A 22,345-nucleotide genomic window follows, 5' to 3' on the forward strand; every position below is an offset into this window, starting at 1 on the left:
TCCCTGTTTTCTCAAATGTGGGACTATAGCACATGGTGATTAGTGTTACAGAGGAATATGGCAGTGATTTGACAAAATAAGTTCTTCAGGTTTCTAGTTTGCTATGTACAGTTGACCCTTGAACAACACGGGTTTGAACTGTGTGGATCCACTTATATGTTGGTGCAAATGTAATTGTGGTATTTGCAATTATTTTTAACCTTTTAAACAGCAATTACTTTTTCCCCCTTTTCTTCCCCCCCCCCCCCCAGTTCAAGCCATTGTTTCTCAGTCTAGTTGTGTAGGACACAGATCCCAGGCCCATATTATGAGCCTTGCCCTCCCCCAGGCAATGGGTCGCCAGTCATCGGTCAGCTGCTCAAAGCAGCTCTTGGAATCTCTCTGCTGCCGGCAGCTCATGCCAGCTCACGCCAACCTCTGGCTGCTCACGGCAGCCCCAGCCCAGCTCCAGGAAGAGCTGTTGTTCACAATCTTAGCTGTAGAGGGCGCAGCTCACTGGCCCATGTGGGAATCGAACTGGCGGTCTTGGCGTTAGGAGCAGGACTCTCCAACCACCTGAGCCACCTGGCCTGTCCCGCAATTACTTTTGCACCAACCTAATACTTGGATTTTTTTCAATAGATATATGCAATACTATAAATGTGTTTTTTCTCCCTTATGATTTTCTTAATATGTTCTTTTCTCTAGCTTACTTTAGTATAAGAATAGAGTACAGAATACAAAATGTGTTCATCAACTACTTAAGTTACCAGTAGGGCTTCCAGTCAACAGTAAGCTATTAGTTGCTAAGTTTTGGGGAGTTAAAAGTTACAGATTTGTGACTGTGCAGGGAATTCAGCACCTCTAACTTCTGACATTGTTCAGGAGTCAACTGTAATTGTTAACTGAGGTAGAATTGGCTGGTGTAGAGGATCCTGGTTGCCCAAATCTCAGGAAGGGAGCTCTCTTCCTAGCATTTAAGTATTTTCTTTGGGGCTTAGCGAGTGGTGGAATCTTTCGACATAAGTGCTCCACCATGTGTCAATTAGTACATAGATTCTTCCCATTTACCTGGCTATATGCCACCACCATTTCGGAACTAGAATGTTGAAGAACATTGACCACTGCTTCGGTAACTGAAAGGAGAGGGAATTTCATCTATTCATTCAGGCATTTGAATGTCACTTATGTTCCAGTCTCTCGGAAATGCAGTCAAGACTATGATATATAATGCCTTATCTCTCACTCGAGGAATTTATAATTAAGCATTCAAGGGGTGGAGGTGAGGGTATACAGAAGTTAACTTTTGATAGTTGTGGATAAAAATATTGAACATAAAATATTACTATGTAGTATTACATATGATACTGGGTTTATATGGTACAGTAAATGAATACCATAGCTGCTTGGACAAAGAAGGATGTCCCTAGGGAATAAAGATTTTTTTTCATCCTAAAACAGTATGTGAACACAATTCATTTTATTAGGTTGGTGCAAAAGTAATTGGCATTTTAAAAGGTTAAAAATAATTTCGGATCCTGAATCAAAATGGCGGCGTGAGGTGAGCCTCTGTAAATCTCCCCTAGAATTTACAACTAATCGAACAACTATAACTCCACAAAGGACTCCCTGCACAGCAGACAGGCAAGACGAACAGGCCCACTACTGAATTCACCTAAAGGTGGGACAATCGCGCGAGCGGAGGAAGAGGGAGGAGAGAAGTGTGGAGACGGAGCAGTGCGGGCGCAGGACGCAGACTTAGCTCAGTGCTCCGAGCTCGCTGCATCCCAGAACTACCGCAGCTGCGGGAGAGGGAATAACTCGGACTGCTAGGGCTCCGCTTATGGCCCACAGGGCTGAGGGGGCAGCATATAACAAGGCTGAACCCAACGCTCACCGCAGAGACCTCGGAGAAAAGACTGAGGAAGAAGGCTGAAAACAGTGGTTTAAGCCCTCACTGCTGACCAGAGAACGGAAGCCTTGGCACTGAGACTAGCCGCCCCCTCCCTACTTTCCCAAGCTTGGCCTGCCCCCACCTGCTCGGTGCTAGAAGCGGAACAGTAGCAGTGTCAGATTAAAAGAACAGAATATTTGCTGTTCTGAGAACTGTGGACCGCAGGCACAGATTCGCAGCCCAACCAGTTCCAGCAAAGGTGAGGGAGCTGTGGAAACGGAACCAGCTGTGGTGGTGGTCGCCGCCATTGATCGGGGCCACCTTTCACAACTCACCCTGCCCCTGGCCCCACCTACCTGGGCGGATCCCTGCAGGAGTAAACAGAACTGCTGAAACTCAGAGGCTCGGAATCTGGTGCAGGAAGAACTTTGGAACTTCAAAAGCTCTCCTCATACCCACACAGACATTGTGCCCTGTGACCCAGGCGAACTATTAACACAGGAGAAACCTGTCTCCCAGGGAATTGCCCCCATTGTGTGAGAAGAAGGAAGACTGTAGAGAAAACATAGCACTACCGTGTGAGAGAGGAAAAAAGGCTGCAGTCGGAGAGAAAATAAAACATTCTACTAACAAGTACTGGAAAACAAAAGAAAGACCTCTTCCTATCAACCTGTTACAGAAGCCACTCCTGTAGATGTCTAGGAAGAGAAATAATAAATCAGTAATTGCCATGAATAACCAAGGCAACAAGACAGCTCAGAAAGAAAGTGAAAAGTCGCCAGAAAAGGAACTTAAAGATATGGAAATCTGTGACTTAAATGACAGAGAATTCAAGATTGCAGTTCTGAAAAACCTCAACGAGATGCAAGAAAACACAGAAAGGCAGTTTAGTGAACTCAGAAACACAATCAAAGAACAACATGAGAATTTTACGAGAGATTGAAATTTTAAAAAAGAACCAAATAAATTTCTGGAGATTAGGAACTCAATAGAAGAAATCAAGAATGAAATATCCAGTTTAGGTAGTAGAGTTGACCAGATGGAGGAAAGAATCAGTGACATCGAAGATAGAAAACTGGAAATTACACAGATGGAAGAAGAAAGAGACTTGAGACTTAAAAGAAATGAAAGAACTCTATAAGAACTTTCTGACTCCATCAGAAAGAGCAATATAAGAATAATGGGCATACCAGAAGGAGAAGAAAGAGAGAAGGGAACAGAGAATATATTCAAACAAATTGTTGATCAGAACTTCCCAAACTTGTGGACAGAACTGGATCCTCGAATCCAAGAAGCAAATACAACACCTAATTACCTCAATGCCAACAGGCCTTCTCCAAGGCACATTGTATTGAAGCTGTCAAAAATCAACGACAAAGAAAGAATCCTCAAGGCAGCCAGGGAAAAGAAGACTGTAACCTACAAAGGAAAACCCATTAGATTACCATGAAACTCTACAAGCCAGGAAGGTGTGGAACCAAATATTCAAAATATTGAAAGAGAGAAATTATGAGCCAAGAATAATATATCCAGCCAAGATATCCTTTAGATATGAAGGAGGAATAAAGACCTTTCCAGACATACAGAAGCTGAGGGAATTTTCTAATACACAACCTGTACTACAAGAAATACTAAAGGAGGCTATTTGACCACCATCAACAGGGACAATTTGTGGCAACCAAAACATAAAAAGGGGGAGAGTAAAGGCCTAAATCGGAAGATGGGAATGGAGAAAGTAAGCATGCTGAACAAAATGGAATACTCTAAATATCAAACTTTCTTTTATATAAACTTAAGTGTAACCACTCAAAAAAAATCCAGAACTGAAATATATACTGTAATAAAAGAAGAAACAGAGGGAAACATCATAGAATATCACCACACAGAAATAATAGACAACAACAAAAAGGCAAAGAAACAATGGAGACACAGCCTTACCAGAAAACTAAAAATAGAATGACAGGAAATGCTCACAGATCAATAATCACCCTAAATCTAAATGGACTGAGCTCACCAATAAAAAGGCACAGATTAGCAGATTGGATCAAAAAACTAAACCCAACCATATGCTGTCTCCAAGAGACACATCTTAGCTACAAGGACAAGCATAGACTCAAAGTGAAAGGGTGGAAATTGACACTCCAAGCAAATGGAACCCAGAGAAAATCAGGTGTAGCCATACTGATATCAGATGAAACAGACTTCAGGGTGAAAAAGGTAACAAGAGACAACGATGGACATTTCATAATGGTAAAGGGAACTATACAACAAGAAGACATAACAGTCATCAATATTTATGCCCCCAGTCAGGGAGCACTGAAATATACCAAGCAACTACTAACAGAGCTAAAGGGAGAAATTGACCAAAACACAATTATACTAGGGGACTTAAATACATCATTGACAGCTATGGATAGATCGTCCAAACAGAAAATAAAGAATGAAATAGCAGCCCTAAATGACACATTAGATGAAATGGATATAATTGACATATAGAGAGCACTTCATCCTAAAACATCAGACTATACATTTTTTTCTAGTGTACATGGAACATTCTCAAGGATAGACCATATATTGGGACATAAAATCAGCCTCAGCAAATTTAAGAAGATTGAAATCATACCAAGCATATTCTCTGATCACAAGGCCTTGATATTGGATATCAACTGCAAAAAGAAAGCAGGAAAAAACCATAAATACATGGAGATTAAACAACATACTTTTAAAGAAGACGGGTCAAAGAAGAAATTAGAGGAGAGATCAAAAGATACATAGAAACAAATGACAATGAAAATACATCCTACCAAAATTTTTGAGATGCAGCAAAAGCTGTTTTAAGAGGGAAATTTATATCATTACAGGCCTATCTTAAGAAACAAGAAAAATCCCAAATAAATAACCTAATGTTACACCTTAAAGAACTAGAAAAAGAACAAATGAGACCCAAGGTCAGCAGAAGAAAGGAAATAACAAAAATCAGAGCAGAACTAAATGAAATAAAGAACAAAAAGACAATAGAAAAAAATGTGACAAAGAGCTGGTTCTTTGAAAAGATTAACAAAATTGACAAACCCTTGGTTAGACTCACTAAGATAAAAGGAGAGAAGACACTAATTAACAAAATCAGAAATGAAAAAGGGGAAGTTATCATGGACACCACAGAAATACAAAGGATCATCCAAGAATACTGTGAAGGACTATATGCTACCAAATTCAGTAACCTAGAAGAAATGGACAAGTTCTTAGAAACATATAGCCTTCCTAGGCTGAACCATGAAGAACTGGAAAATCTAAACAGACCAATCATCAGTAACGAAATTGAATCAGTCATCCAAAACCTTCCCAAAAGCAAAAGTGGTGGACCAGATTGCTTCACTAGTGAATTCTACCAAACCTTCAAAGAGGATCTAATACCAATCCTGCTCAAACTCTTCCAAAAACTTGAAGAAGACACAGTACTCCCTAACTCATTTTATGAAACCAACATTACCCTGATACCAAAACTGGTAAGGACAACACAAAAAAAGAAAACTACAGACCAATATCTCTGATGAATACAGATGCAAAAATCCTAAACAAAATTCTAGCAAATCGAATACAACAATGCATTAAAAAGATTATTCATCACAACCAAGTCGGGTTCATCCCCGGGGCACAAGGATGGTTCAAAATCCGCAAATCCATCAATGTGATACATCACATAAACAAAATAAAGGACAAAATCATATCAATTGATGCAGAAAAAGCATTTGACAAGATATAATATCCATTTATGATTAAAACACTTAATAAAATAGGTATAGAAGAAAAAATACCTTAACATAATAAAGGCCATGTATGACAAGCCCTCAGCTAATCTCATAATGAACGGTGAAAAACTGAAGCCCTTTGCTCTACGTTCAGGAAGACGACAGGGCTGTCCCCTGTCACCTCTGCTTTTCAACATAGCGTTGGAAGTCCTCGCCAGAGCAATCAGGCAAGAGAAATAAATAAAAGGCATCCAAATTGGGAACGAAGAAGTTAAATTGTCACTCTTTGCAGATGACATGATGCTATATATAGAAAACCCTAAAGACTCCCACCAAAAAGCTATTAGAAACAATCAATGAATACAGTAAAGTTGCCGGCTACAAAATCAACGTACAAAAGTACATTGCATTCCTATATACTAACAATGAAATCTCAGAAAAAGAAATACAAAAAATTCCTTTTGCAATTGCAGCAAAAAGAATAAAATACCTAGGAATAAACTTAACCAAGGATGTGAAAGACCTACATGCTGAAAACTATAAGACATTTTTAAAAGAAATTGAAGAAGACACAAAGAAATGGAAAGACGTTCTGTGCTCATGGATTGGAAGAATCAACATGGTTAAAATGGCCATATTACCCAAAGCAATATACAGATTTAATGCAATCCCCATCAAAATCCCAATGGCATTTTTCAAAGAAATAGAACAAAAACTCATCAGGTTTGTTTGGAACCACAAAAGACCCCGAATAGCCAAAGCAATCTTAAGAAAAAAGAACGATACTGGAGATATCACACTCCCTGACTTTAGCTTGTACTATAAGGCTGCAATAATCAAAACAGCATGGTGTTGGCAGAAAAACAGACACATAGACCAATGGAATAGAATTGAGAACCCAGAAGTAAAACCACATAAATATGGACAGATAATTTTTGACAAAGAAGCAAAAAACATACAATGGAGAAAAGAGAGCCTCTTCAATAAATGGTGCTGGGAGAATTGGACAGCCACGTGCAAAAGAATGAAACTGGACTGCTATCTGTCACCATGTACCAAAATTAATTCAAAATGGATCAAAGACTTAAGCATGAGACCTGCCACAATAAACTGCATAGAAGAAAATATAGGTACTAAACTTATGGACCTTGGGTTCAAAGAGCATTTTATGAATTTGATTCCAAAGGCAATGGAAGTAAAAGCTAAAATAAACAAATGTGACTATATGAAACTTAAAAGCTTCTGCACAGCAAAAGAAACCATCGACAAAATAAAGAGGCAACCAACTGAATGGGAGAAGAGTTTTGCAAACAGTGCCTCCGATAAGGGGCTAATATCCAAAATATACAAGGAACTCATGAAACTCCTCAACAAAAAAACAAACAACCCAATTGAAAAATGGGCAGAGGACCTGAAGAGACATTTTTCCAAAGAGGACATACAAATGGCAGATAGACATATTAAAAAATGCTCAACATCACTAATCATCAGAGAAATGCAAATAAAAACCACAATGAGATATCACCTCACCCCAGTCAGAATGGGTATCATCAACAAGACAAATAGTAACAAGTGTTGGAGAGACTGCGGAGAAAAAGGAACTCTCATACACTTTTGGTGGGAATGCAGACTGGTGCAGCCGCTAAGGAAGGCAGTGTGGAGGTTCCTCAAAAAGTTACGGGTAGAATTACCATATGACCCAGCAATCCCTCTCCTGGGTATCTACCCAAAAAATCTGAAAACATTTATACATAAAGACAAGTGTGCTCCAATGTTCATTGCAGCTTTGTTTACAGTGGTCAAGACATGGAAATAACCAAAATGTCCTTCGATAGATGAATGGATAAAGAAGTTGTGGTATATATACACAATAGAATACCATTCGGCGGTAAGAAAAGATGAAATAGGACCATTTGTGACAACATGGATGGGTCTTGAGAGTATAATGCTAAGCGAAATAAGTCAGACAGAAACAGCAGAGAACCATATGATTTCACTGATATGTGGTATATAAACCAAAAACAACAAAAGAACAAGACAAATAAATGAGAAACAAAAACTCATAGACACAGACATTAGTTTAGTGGTTATCAGAGGGTGTGGGGGGTGGGAGATGAGGGTAAGGGGGATCAAATATATGGTGATGGAAGGAGAACTGACTCTGGGTGGTGAACACACAATGGGATCTATAGATGATGTAATGCAGAATTGTACACCTGAAATCTATGTAATTTTACTAACAAATGTCACCCCAATAAATTTTAAAAAAAGATTTAGTCACAAAGATGTTTTGTTAAGAGTTAAGAGTATTTTTATAAAAACAAAATGAGAGAAAAACGCAACAAACACAAAGAATACAATTTTAAAGAATCCATTGACAAAATGGAAATCCATGGATGAAATGGATACTGTGCTGTATGATAGACTGCCAGATAGGCATTAAAAAAGAACTATGTTGCAGAAGAATAACTATGTGGAAAGAGTAAAAGGCAATGCTCCAAAATGTTAGTAGTGGTTATGTCTAAGTAGTAAAATTGTAGATGATTTTTTTTTCTTTCATACAATTTTTTATATTCTAAATGTATTATAATAAATATGCATTATTTTTAATAAAGCAAAAGAAAAGCACAATAAAGGTTATTTTTATTTTTAATTATTTTTTATTTATTGGGGTGACAATTGTTAGTAAAATTACATAGATTTCAGGTGTACAATTCTGTATTACATCATCTATATATCCCATTGTGTGTTCACCACCCAGAATAAGTTCTCCTTCTATCACCATATTTGATCCCCCTTACTCTCATCTTCCACCCCCCACTCCCTTACCCTCTGGTAACCACTAAACTATTGTCTGTGTCTATGAGTTTTTGTTTCTCATTTGTTTGTCTTGTTCTTTTGTTGTTTTTGGTTTATATACCACATATCAGCGAAATCATATGGTTCTCTGCTGTTTCTGTCTGACTTATTTCACTTAGTATTGTACTCTCAAGATCCATCCATGTTGTAATAAAGGTTATTTTTAAATGCTTTAGTCATCCTTCAAAAAAATAATTTCAAAAACCACAATTACTTTTGCACCAACCTAATAATTCGAAATATTTAGAGTTGATGTATTTTAAAACCGTAACTCTGCTAATTGTGAAGATAGATAAAAATAAACTAAGATCTAGCCTTTTAAAAACAGTTTTAAACCTCATGTTCATAATTGGGTTAACTATATGCATTGTCAGAATTTGTATTGGTTTCTCCTTTGTGAAAATTGCCACGTGCCAAGCAAAACTGAGTGCCTTATAACTCAACTATAATTTATTTTATAGAGATATAAGTGTGAACTCACTAACTTCTATCTATTTGAGACTTCATTTTCTATAGTTGTCTTTTTCCCACTTGCCAGATCAGTAGTGACAGACCTCATTATTCTCTGACTTCCTGATTCTACTCCCCTCATCCCCGCTTTATTAAAGTGTATCCCTTGTTGTTTAAGGTCAATAATTAGTCTAAAGAAAGAATTTTCTTTGAAATTTTATAATTCTTTGAATTCTTTGTTTTAGCTTAGAATAATCAGGCTCTCTTTTGTTACACGTAATTTTAGATCATATTTCATAAATATAAATGCAATAAGGTACCTTGCTTAGCTTGGATTTCTGGGTTTTTATATGGATAGTATAAGCTTTCAATATTTATCTAAATTTTCTAGCATAACAGGATTATATAAATGAAAATTTTTGCCATTATGTTTAGCATATCATTTTCCTTTTGAAAGATATATGCTTCATAAGAAAAATAGTTTTTTCCCCTTTTTACCTAGAAAAACTATTTTAAGCCATAGATGACACATCAGCTATATATTTAATGATCACTACCAGAGCTATCAATACTGTCACATAAATAACATTTGTAAGGATTTCCTGGAACTCGACAAAGGTAACTTTACAGAAATCCCTGTTTGATAATTAATAGAAACATGTATTCTCCCTTGGAAAGGGAATTTATGTTGTGTTAACTATATCTGAAAAGCTACTCATACATGAGCTTTCTCTCTTGGTATAAACATTCTCTTAAAATACTTTTAGCACAGCATTATGAATGTATTTAATACCACTAATCTATACACTTAAACATGGATAAGATGGTAGATTTTATGTTGCATGTATTTTACCACTATAAACAAAATTTGAGGGCTGGCGACTTAGCTCAGTTGATTAGAGCGCTGAGCGGTGCTCTTAACAAGGTTGTCAGTTCGAGCCCCACATGGGCCACTGTGAACTGCGCCCTCCACAACTAGATTGAAGCAACTGCTTGACTTGGAGCTGATGGGTCCTGAAAAAACACACTTAAAATAAAAGTTTAAAAATTAAAAAAAAAGGCACTGAGATAATTTATAATCTAGATGAGGGTGACAAGATACAGACGTGAGAAGTATAGGACAGTTTTAGCTGTGTTATGTAGATTTCTCTGTCATGCTTGAAAGGCTTTTATTATAAAACAGTAACGTTTCTTTGTTTAGGATAAAGAAATGTTTTTCTTGTTTTTTTCAGATTTATTTCTGACTTTCCCATAGGCATTTTGTGAAAATAAAATTTTGGATGGGGACAGTGGCGTAGGAAGAATGGGCCAAGGAAAAAGGCAAAGCCTGGTGCTGAGTTCAAACAATAGTGTTTCCTTTATGCAGGACTTCCTTAGAACCTTGAATATTCTTATAACGATGTGGATTATAACATTTCCCAAACTTCTCGAGTATTTGACCCCTAAACCTATAACCAAACCATGCTGTGTCAACTTATAATTTAGGTTAACTTCCTTGTTTTACAAATATGAAAATTCTGATCTGGAGAAGTTGAATGACTTGCTTAAAGTTACCCTAAGAACAGAATAATGAAAAAACATCAAAGAACATTAAGACTTAGAAAATCTGAATTCTGCCTATTGCCCCTACAGATATCAGCAAGAACATAAATAGGTTATAGAATAACCATCATAATCCTTTTGGAAACTTTTTTTCATTAATATACTTGTGTGAGATGGTTAGTTTTCAATATTTGCAGCCTAAAGATCTTCATGCCATTTTTTGGTAGAACCAAGTGAAGGACACCTAGAGTTATTTATTTATTTATTTATTATTTATTTTTAATAAACTTAGAAAATAGCCATCCACTTGGACATTTAGAACAAAATTCCTCTTTAATAACGGAAGCACTTCAGTTTAATAAATAGCAAATAAATTGTATGAAGCATTAACTATAGAGTTGGTGAGAAGAAGGGGTTCCCCTCAGGCACCCACACATTTTCTGGTGATACTCAAGAAATATATATCCCATATTTCTGTAGTATTAGATGATTATGAAAGTCTTCTTGGACATTTAATCATTGCTGGCGAGAAATGTGCTGCTGATCTGGGCCTGAATGGTTCAGGTGGGGGGTAAGGTCATGTTCATCTCTATGTTCTTAGAGGTTGGCACATGAACTGGCCTCCTGGTTAAGCATGTTTTAGGGATTGTTTTCCCTTCTCTAGGCCATGATCAAGTTTGCAAGTTCCAGTGTATTCAATAGTATACTTATTTTTTGCCAGTGGGTATAGACTGAGAAAATAATTTTAAAAATACGTACTTAATAAAAGGCGTTGTTACATGGTTAAGAAGAGGTGTGGAGGGGTTGTTCTTTTCTATTTAAATTGAAGAAGTGTTTACCTAGAAAAACTCACGTGTACAAGAATAAATGAGAATATTTACTAAAAAATTGTAATAGTGAAAAATAGAAAGTACATTAAATGTCCATTAACTAAAGAAAGGAACCATTGTGGTTTAGACATCAAGTTAGCAAAATAAACAGCACTAAAAAGGAATAAACTAGATCTACTTGTGTATCTTCATGGAAAAATATCTCAGTATGTTGAGGGAAAAGCAACGTACAGAAGAATACATCCATGTAATACTTTTTAAATAAAAGTTTAAAAACACGATAACAAGACTATTGTTTATAGACACAGAAAAGTATAAAAGAATACAAGGAAATGATAAACACTAAATTCCGGGTAATCATTACTTCAGGAAGAATACACAGGGGACTTTTATTTTTTATGAATAAATTTATTTTTAGTGAGATATCATATATAAATATAAAGAGAAGTGCACAATTAGTAAGTATATACCGTGTTTCCCTGAAAATAAGACACGGGACATCTGAAAGACCCAAAGTTAACATTGCCATGTTAAGATTTGGTAAAGCTGGGTGGTACGTTTTGTGGTGGGTATATTCTATACTTTTAGTTGACTTTCATTTTTTGAAAGGAGTACAGACTAATCTTGAATGAAGTAACCAAATCTGCTTATACTCAGTTCAGGGAAGGATTGATATTGCCATGTTTCCATTAATATGTCTGTCTTTAAAATAGAAGGCAGCATTATTAAGAGAAAATAGAAAATATTTGAGAGTGCCAAGAGATTAAATGCCAGATAATTTGAGATTCTATAACTTGAAATTGTCAAAGATTATAATACTACTTTTCTTTCAAATTCATCTATAACTATGAGTTACTAATAATTCCTGTATTTTAAGAACTTGTACTTTTAAATATTTTAGCAATTATTTTGAAAAATAGCTTCAGGTATTGTATAGGACACATAAGCAGGTAATAAAAATTAACATCTGTTGCAACCCTCATATAAGACAGGATTGGGGCAAGGGAATGCAGTACTATGGTAATGACAGGCTGCTTCCCTTCCATGTGTCTTGAAAACATGGGACATACCTTATCTTTCCAAATCTCACCCCTTTCTTGATTTCTTAATTTTGTGCTACCATTTTGCCTTTCACCTTCCCTTCCAGTCTTGCTAGCAGTGAGTTTTTTTGTCATTGCCTTTTGTCTCTGGTGCTTAACTTGGTAAAGGTAATCAAGATTTATTGTGCACCAGAATTTCCTGGGAGGTTTGTTAAAACACATTGTTCAGGCTACACTCCAGAGTTTCTGATTCAATAGGTCAGGTTGGAGCCTGTGAATTTGCATTTCTAATGTTTTCTTGTGATACTGATTCCAGGACCTCAGTTTTGAGAACTACAACTGATCTAGCTGTTCGTTCTTTACAGTTGACCAGTCATCTTAAAGGAGGTTCAGCTTAATTTCCTGGGCAACATATACGTTCTCAGACATTCTAACTTGTATATTTCTAATATTTTAGATCCAGACTATTAAAGAAGCATGGCATAGTGGAACACTACATCCTTACTCTGCTAATTGCTAATATCTTCCTTGAGTTAGGTATTTTGTATCTTGTTGTCTTATAAAATTGGTAATTGATCTAGATGATTTCTTCTTACTTTGAAATTATAATTCTGTGAGTCATAATCTGCTTAAATCTTCTCATATCCTGGTTATCACCACCAAAGATACAAACATTTGTATAGCAATATTCAGAACTCTAAAAACTTGACTTTAGAGCCATTTTTCTATGAAATTAACCTCTTATGTTCCCACCTTATTCTTTTCACTTTATCCCACAGCGTGAAGACCAAAATGGTGAAATAAATCTTTATTCCGTGCCATCTGTATTTTGTTTCATAATTGTAAAGGTTAGGAAAAGAGTTACTTAAAAAATAGCTAATAGAAGCATTAATTTTTACCAACTAATGACCTAATTTGAGCACTTAGGGCTACAGTAAAAGGAAAATCTGCATCACCTTTACAGGACTCCCTCCCCTCAAAGAATTAGGAATACTTCTTTCTTTTTGCTAGAATGCTATGATACAGAAATAATCTGAGGCTTTCAGAGGTTTTAGTGTTCTATTTTATTTGCTAGTGGTTCATTTTAAGTAAGGGCTAATCCTTTGGAAAATAGATGTTCATAAGAAAATAATAGAAGGCACTGTTATTATCCCTGAATATCTTCATTGCAAATCATATTCCTGAGCCAAAAAAGATACTAGTAGGAAATGTATTTAAAAAGTTTGTGGAAGGTTCAAATTAATTGATACAAGATTTTGAACTAAGATGAGAAACACTTAGGAAAGATGAAGGGAATCAAAGTTGTTTATAACCCTAAATCTTTACAAATACTAGTTCTGCTATGTACCTTGAAACAAGGGGGCTATACAGCGTCAAAGAATTATTTTTTTTTTTATTGGGGAAGGGGAACAGGACTTTATTGGGGAACAGTGTGTACTTCCAGGCCTTTTTTTTCCCAAGTCAAGTTGTCCTTTCAGTCTTAGTTGTGGAGGGCGCGGTTCAGCTCCAGGTCCAGTTGCCGTTGCTAGTTGCAGGGGGCACCATCCCTTGCGGGAGTCGAACTGGCAACCTTGTGGTTGAGAGGACGCACTCCAACCGACTGAGCCACCCGGAAGGCAGCTCAGCTCAAGGTGCCATGTTCAAGCTTAGTTGCAGGGGGCGGAGCCCACCATCCCTTGCAGGACTTGAGGAGTTGAACTGGCAACCTTGTGGTTGAGAGCCCAATGGCCCATGTGAGAATCGAATCGGCAGCCTTCGGAGTTAGGCGCATGGAGCTCTAACCGCCTGAGCCACCAGGACGGCCCCTTCAGAGATATTTTATGCATATGTAAAGATGAATGGATATATGTGCCTTTTTTTTTTTTTAAAGGAAGGCTCAGCTCACAATGGCCCATGTGGGGATCGAACTGGCAACCTTGGTGTTATTAACACCATGCTCTAAGCAACTGACCTAACCGGCCACCCCTGGATATATGCTTTTTAAAAAATAAACCGCTTTGAAATATATATTATATACAATAAAATTCAATTTAAACTATCGGTTTGAGTTTTGATAAATATATACTCAGTTGTGCAAAGTCCTCATACGGAACGTTTCCATCACCTGCACATTTTCTTTATGTCCCTTAGGAATCAATCCCCTCCAACTCTTGCCATCGCCCTGGAACTATTGATCTGCTTTCTGTCAGTATAAGTTTGCCTTTTCTAGAATGTCATATCAATGGAATCACATAGAACATAGTCTTTTTATGTCTGACTTCTTTTCACTTAGCATTATGCTTTTGAGATTAATCCATTCCGGTGCCTTGAACCAAGGAAGTGTTGAATGAATGTGTTAAATGTCCAATAGCCTAAGTTTGGGTTAGGTTTTTTTAAATTAGTTATGCAATACTGGCTCATGAAATGGACTAATGGATCTTATATTCAGCTTAAATAAAGTTTAGCTTTGGGTTTAAACCTTGATGTCATTCAGCATGGAAAACGGTGACTTAATTTGAAAGGAGCAAGAAAAAAAATACTAAGGATAAATCACAAGTAAAATTTCATTTAATGAACATGGCAGGATTTCAGCGTAGCTTGTTCAATTCAAATTATATTTTAAGAGCAATCTTGCTATATTAGTCAAAAGAAATGGCTAGTTTTTGTGTTTTTTTTTTAATCAAGCAAGCATTCCTGTTTATACTGACCTGTATTACAAACATTTGGGAATGGGCACTGTATATAGGTTAGTTTTTCTTGAGATGGGCAAGGATTCTCTGATGTAGAGATACAAAATCCAAAAACTGAGATACTTGAGAAAGTAAATACTGTTAAATCTTTATCTCAATCCCAACACTTTAAAAAGAAAAACTTTATTTTTGTATTTCTATGCTTTGTCCTCCAAGCTTGTAATTGATGTACCAAATTACTAGTTGAGTAAGTTAATTCAGAGGAAAGGAGTTTCAGAAATAACTATGGTGCTGTGAGTTAAAAAGTATCTGATTAGAATATTAAAATCATACCTTTAACTCAATAAGATTCTAAATAATTTTTATTCTACTTTAAAAATATTACATTTTACTGTTGTAGTTTTAAAATAAAATCTAAAACTAATCCTTCCCTAGAGCTTGATTTTATCTCAAGTACCAAGCCAAGAGGAAAGGGAATATAGTATGATTTCCTGCCTCGTGTTTTTTCAGGCGTTGCCACCTAGTAACACATCTCAAGTTTGGGGCCTCTTAGTTAAAATAGCTAAGAAGTTGGCATCTGGTTGTAGAGCATTACTACAGGTTGACCTATCTCTGATTATAAAACTTTATGATGGATTTTATTACTTCAGTCAGCCTTTTTAATGTATCCTTTTAAAAGATTTTTTCCTACTCCCTTTGGAGCTCTGGTAGTGGATATCAGCTGAAAACATATCAACGTCTTGTCAGATGGTCCTGTGTAATTTGGAACATTTATGACTTCAAGAGCTTGTCCCAAGTGTAACCTAATAGTTTTGAGGTAGAAAAACTGGCCTTGAATATTTTTTGAAAACTAGTAAGTGCCATTTTTACTTTTAAAAGTTTTTGTGGTTCTTTAGTACATAATCATGTTTACCTTCCTTATATTTACCTACTAAACTCTGAACAAAGCAAAAATTATCTACTTTTTTAAACATACGTTTGCATTTAAGAATCTAAAATACTTTAACCTACCCCTCTCTGATTTTGAAGGAGTGCTCCTAAAAGAGCTTTACTGGTGGGACAGAGAATGTTGGTGGTGAAATTTTTCTTAATGTACAAAAGTTAGATTTGTGTTGAATACATTTCTTTCTCCTTTCTTAAGGAATTGAATGACCTGGCACGGGACCCCCCAGCACAGTGTTCAGCAGGTCCTGTTGGAGATGATAGTAAGTATTTAAAAGAAATGGTGAAGTAAAACAGCATAACAATCTGCCTTTAGGGAACTCTGGGACTGCGGAGTATACGTCTCTCAAGGTTATTTTGGGTGAAGGATAATTTTACTATAGAGAAGAGGCAGTGTTGACCGTACTTTCCAGTGAATGATACATTTCTACGTGTATCCCACCATCTTCCGTATTGTTCATTACATTTTGAACCTTTTTTGCCAGATATTGTCTACGTAATTATTCTGGCCCCTTCCTACCTATCCTTTACCACATCTGGGTAGTTTCCTAGGGTAGAATATTTGAGCTTTTTTACCTACAACTAAGTATTGTTCTTTAAGATAATACTTAGGATGATTTTGTGTGTGTGTGTGTGTGTGTGTGTGTGTGTGTGTGTGTCTCTGTGTGTCTGTGCGTCTGTCTGTTTGTCTACTGGCACACAGTTGTGAAGACAGGTACAGTTTATTTTTAATGTCCAATTTATCTGCTTAATCCTGTCTAAAGTAATTAAATCTTATTGCACATGTTGGATAATAATTTTCCTTTTGTTCCATTTGTCTCAACTTAGCCTTCCCCCCTTATACCATCTTCTAGCCTTTTTTAAAAGGAAGATATTTGAACAAGATTGCTTTTTAATACAAAACTAATTCACACACCAAAAAAATGTAACAGCAAATAGAAAAAATAAGCATGCTTGGAAACGTGTAAGAGAAGTATATAGATTAAAACAATGACACATCACAAAAAAAGAAGTATTTTACCTTTAGCCAATAATTTGTCCTGATTAAAATTTTCCTAGTAACTTCTTAAATCTGTTAATATTTTTAAACAAGAAAAGGATTGATCTTGAAAACACCCAGAAGAAAAAAAAAAAGGACTTAAATAGTTAATGGAAAATTTAACTTAATTTTTTAATATGTCAATATTTATATTATCTAAGTGCTTTCTTCCTTTTTTTTTTTTAAATATATTTGTGAATCTAGCTTATCGAGAGTAGTGACTCACAGGTTTCTTTTTTTTCTTTTAAGATTTTTTTATTGGGGAAAGGGTACAGGACTTCACTGGGGGAACAGGACTTTTTTCCAAGTCAAGTTGTTGTCCTTTCAATCTTAGTTGTGGAGGGCACAGCTCAGCTCCAGGTCCAGTTGCCGTTGCTAGTTGCAGGGGGCCAGCCCACTCCCCTTGTGGGAGTCAAACCAGCAACCTTGCAGTTGAGAGCCCGCACTCCAGCCAACTGAGCCATCTGGGAGATCAGCGGCAGCTCAGCTCAAGGTGCCGTGTTCAATCTTAGTTGCAGGGGGCACAGTCCACCATCCCTTGTGGGACTCGAGGAATTGAACCAGCAACCTTGTGGTTGAGAGCCCACTGGCCCATGTGAGAATCGAACCGGCAGCCTTCGGAGTTAGGAGCCCGGAGCTCTAACTGCCTGAGCCACCAGCTGGCCCTAAGTGCTTTCTTCTTATTCCTTATGTTTTTTGACTCTTGCAGTCTTGATCAAGAGTGCAGGTATAGATAGTTATATCCTCCCATTTATTGCCACAAAATTAAAGAACATAAGAGGATTAAGTGGGAGAACAAGACCCATTTTAAAACAGGTCCCTTGACCTGTGGCTTTGTCCTCCTTTTGTCTAATAGGGTTTTCAGCCTTGTTATTGGGGTCGTTTACTCCAGTTATCAGTATGTTTTATTTCCTGGAATCATGTTTTTTAACACAGTGATGAAAAACAGAGCGAGACTTCCTTGTTTCTTTTAACAGGAAATTAGGAGTCTTGTATAGGACCTTTGATGAAGATACCAGATCAAAGTGACTTTCTCCTTAGCTACTTAATACACAAAAAAAGTTGATTGTCAGAAATTATGAGAATTTTTCTTAGTGCTAGTAATGGGTAATCTAAGAAGGGGAGCCTCAGCAATTCCTCTCCTTCATTTTTCATTACTAATAAATAACTGCTGTTTGTGTGTTCGGGCCTCCATGAGGAACAAACGAACCATAAGGACAGTTTCATGCAGGAGATCAGAAGGATTTGGATTGACATCCCGGTGGATTTTCATGTGGCTTCTTAGTCTTCACATTTCCTCCTTGTGACAAGAGTTAGTTGGTTTGGGTTGTTCACGTGTAATCTCAGTGACAACTTCCCTTAGTTTGCCCAGATCCTGGTATGAATGTTAAGTGCTAAATAGCTTGCTTACAAGTGACTGGCTTTTGGTCTCTGTAGTGTACTTAGTGACACCACCTTTGGAATGGAACAAACATTTTTTTGTAGTTTGAAGAGAAGATGTAATTATTAAACAACTTTATAATTTATTTGTATTATCCTTAGAGCTTGTAATCAATCTTGGGGCTTTCAGCTAATGTTTTCTTTATTTATTGAGGGACCAGTAATTCTAAAGACCTAGAAATTAGAGCTCTTAGAAATATTTTCTCATTGTAAAAACCATTCTTTCCTAATAGGAGTATTATCTACTTGACCTCACATGTCTGCTCTATACCAGTAGTATAAAAGGAATATGTTATATATAATTGTGTTGGGGAAATGATATGTCAAAGAGTTGAATCTTTTGGTTCTTTTTTGCCCTTTGAGGTGAGGAAATGCCTGTTTAAAAGTAGAACTTTGGGCCTTATCAAGAATTTTGTCTCTCTGACGTGAATTTTCAAGTTTTAGCCCAAATACTTTCATTAATCACCCTATCAGTGTGCTAGACCGCGCTAATCATTTTTCTCCCTTCAGACTCAAACTTGATTTAGATTCCTCATCCTGCTCAGGACTCATCATATGGCTTATAAATGAACTGGGATTAGATGGGAATGATCTGTTGTTATGATGTGGGTACAGTGTGGATATTGTTTCATGGTGATTTTTTTTGTTGTTCTTTTTCAGTGTTCCATTGGCAAGCTACAATAATGGGGCCAGTAAGTATTCAGATTAATTTCAGAATAAATAGTTTATGTAATTTACTCATTTTAATACCACTTTCCTTGTTCTCAACAGAATGACAGTCCTTATCAGGGTGGAGTATTTTTCTTGACAATTCATTTCCCAACAGATTACCCCTTCAAACCACCTAAGGTAATTGAGATACGGCAACTGTTTTTTAATGTGTTTTCTATGATACTAATAAACCAGTTTACAAAGTTCTTTTTCTTTTTTCTATAGGTTGCATTTACAACAAGAATTTATCATCCAAATATTAACAGTAATGGCAGCATTTGTCTTGACATTCTACGGTCACAGTGGTCTCCAGCACTAACTATTTCAAAAGGTAATGGAATGGATATTTGATATCAAGATAGAGCAACTATATTTTTAAGGTTATTTTTGAAAAAATTACTCATATTCCTTTTCAGAGGAGGTAGCAGTCCCTCGTATTCTAATTAGATCTTGAGACCACTGAAGAGAGTTGGATTTTTCAAGCGTAGGTGTCCCTTGGTGATGTGACTACTCCGTCTATTCTGCTCTTCAAGCATTAGGTTGGAAAGTCTTGAAGAACAAAGTACAGGTGGATTCATAGTCAGACTCTTTAAGGTTTCACCAGCACTTGTCTTTAGCTTCCTATCAGGAATAGATTTCACCCCCTAACATGATCAGTTTAATATAAATTTTTATTTAAGCATACTAACAAATTTTGGTATGAAGTCGTGTGTGTGTGTGTGTGTGTGTGTGTGTGTAAATATGTAGAGAAAATTAGTCACTAATTTTGTGATGAAAGATCTAGTAGTTCTAAGACTTAATTGCATGAGTACGTTGGGCATTTTTTTATATCAGTGAACTGAATGGATAGGTAATAAACATCTTCTGTATTGATTTGAAATTATACAACCCTTCAATATCATACTTAAATGAAATCACAAGTGAATTAAAGTTGTCAAAATACAAATACAAGGGGTAGGCTGCAAATAGATAATGGGCAAATATGTTTAAAATACAAAGAACAGGGGTGGCTGATTAGCTCAGTTGTTTAGAGCATGGTGCTAATAACACCAAGGTTGCCGGTTGGATCCCCACATGGGCCACTGTCAGCTGCACCCTCCTTAAAAATAAATAAATAAATAAATAAATAAATAAATAAAAATAAATAAAATATGAAGAACATATATAAATCAGTACGAGAAAAAAAAAAACCACCTAGATCCCAACAGATGAGTGGACAGAAAGGAACAAAATTAAGAAATAAAAATTAAAGTATGTTGCCATTTTTTACCTTTTTAATTAACAAATACCTTTTAAAAAGAACTAAATGCTGGTGAGTACATTGAAATGAGTATTTATAATACTACAGAAGCACAGTGTGTATAAACCAGTATGTATTAAGAGATGAGATTTAATAATTAATACCCTTTGACCCAGTAATTCTATATTAAGAAAACAACCCCAGGCAGTTGCTCTCCTTCTGGGCCTGTCCACTACCACATTTTGTGAGTGTATTCTCATTCTTTTAATAAATCTGCTTGCTATTTACATGCTATGCTAAACAACCATGCTAAAAAAAGTGCTTTGTGAGCAAGTACATTTGTGACAGTGTTATTTCTGAAAATTAAAAATTACTTACAGGCCCAACTGTAGAGGAAGAAATAAATTAGTTCTAGCATATGCATTTGAAAGTATTGATCCTTACAAATACGATGAAAAATGGGAAAATACTGTGAAAAAAGTAGAAAAGAAATTTGTATACATTATAACTTGAGTTATATAGGAAAGCATGTTAAATATCTAGAAAGACAATTTGGGTATTTGGGTGGTGAAATTTGGTGTACAAAAACATTTTTCTATCTTTTATAATTTCTTTAATGCATACATTTAGACACGAGGCAAGATAGTTTCATGTTAAAGAACATAGATTCCAATTCCAACTGCCTGTATTCAGGTATCACGTTCACCTATTACTGTACGAGGCATAAGACGAATTAGCCTGTTTCTCGTTTTTTTCATCTATAGAATAGGGATAATGATAACTGTTTCATTGTGGTCATGAATATTAAAAAATTAAAAATGCACAATTAACTGGTTCCTTGTAGGCACTCAAATAACTTGGGTAAAGGCACTATTGGAAAACATGTTACATATTTGTCATGTTATAACTTTTATAACTATGATAAGACGTATGTTCTGATAAATTAACTTTTTAAAGGAAACAAAAACTCTGGGGCATTAAATTTAAATTTCTGGAGTCCTAGGCAAAAATAAAAACGAAAAACTAGAGGACCACATTAAAATTTGTGATTGAAATAGTTTTCCAGATAAGTGGCCCCTTTTCATTTTGTAGGTCCCTTGCCGCTCACGGGCTACTTGTGAAAGTGTTCATATAGCTGTTCTTGCGATTTCCTGGCCTATTTGCTCTTCCTTCACCAAGTAGCAGTAGAGAAATAAATCTAGTAATTGGACTAAGAGAGGTGGGAGAGAGAGAGAGAGAGAGAGTTGGGGAGTGGGGAGATCTAGATAGCTGAAATTACCACAGACAGCTTTTTATTTCTTCCCCTCCTATGCCTAGTGTTGATTTTTCAGTTATTCTAAATCATAAGGGTTGCTCGTTAATTTGACTTATGTTTTCTCTATCTGGGTAGCTATCTTTTAAAATAATTGCAGTGCCATTTTGTTGAATTTGATTATATCAATACATCTGGGTTTAATGTTTTAATGATTCCCTTTAGTAAATTGAATGTATGGGCAAGCAGTTCTACGAAAGGCCTGAATCCTATGTGTGATATTATTCCTTTAACATAGTCTGTTTTCAATGGCAATAATTTTGACTCAAAATTCTGTCTACTTTGAGTATATATGTTGAGTATATAACTAAATATAAAGAAAACCTAAAAAAGCAGATAAGTGTGCCATAAAGTCCCTTGACTATATGTTTTTAGAATTGGAAGTGATTGTGGGTTATGACACTAATGAAAATGAGTATATGCTGATGAAGAATGTATACATAAATGAAAATGTAGTCACTTCAGTGAAGAGTCTATGCAGGTTGTAGAAATAGGAGTTACTCTCTTTACAGCGAAAGAAGGTGTAGTACATTATAAGCCAAAATCAATTTTTTTCAAATTAAAGGAACTAAGTAGTGTGTTAAGAATCCTTTCACCAGGTCCAGATAACCACCACCCTGGCTTCCTTTCCTGGAAAGAAAGTAACACA

At 36.1% G+C, this 22,345-nt stretch overlaps 1 protein-coding gene across 1 annotated transcript in view; it reads left to right on the forward strand.

The window, feature by feature from the left end:
• The window catches only part of UBE2D2 (ubiquitin conjugating enzyme E2 D2), a 48,347-nt gene that overhangs the window by 21,475 nt on the left and 4,527 nt on the right, over nucleotides 1–22,345 (forward strand). The window contains exons 2-5 of the mRNA XM_081034824.1: nucleotides 16,154–16,217; nucleotides 19,094–19,125; nucleotides 19,205–19,282; nucleotides 19,370–19,475. Of these exons, the coding sequence (XP_080890950.1) occupies nucleotides 16,154–16,217; nucleotides 19,094–19,125; nucleotides 19,205–19,282; nucleotides 19,370–19,475 (280 nt within the window). The remainder of the gene's footprint in view (nucleotides 1–16,153; nucleotides 16,218–19,093; nucleotides 19,126–19,204; nucleotides 19,283–19,369; nucleotides 19,476–22,345) is intronic.

The sequence above is a fragment of the Rhinolophus hipposideros genome (assembly GCF_964194185.1).
Source record: "Rhinolophus hipposideros genome assembly, chromosome: 23".
Classification (NCBI taxonomy): domain Eukaryota; kingdom Metazoa; phylum Chordata; class Mammalia; order Chiroptera; family Rhinolophidae; genus Rhinolophus; species Rhinolophus hipposideros.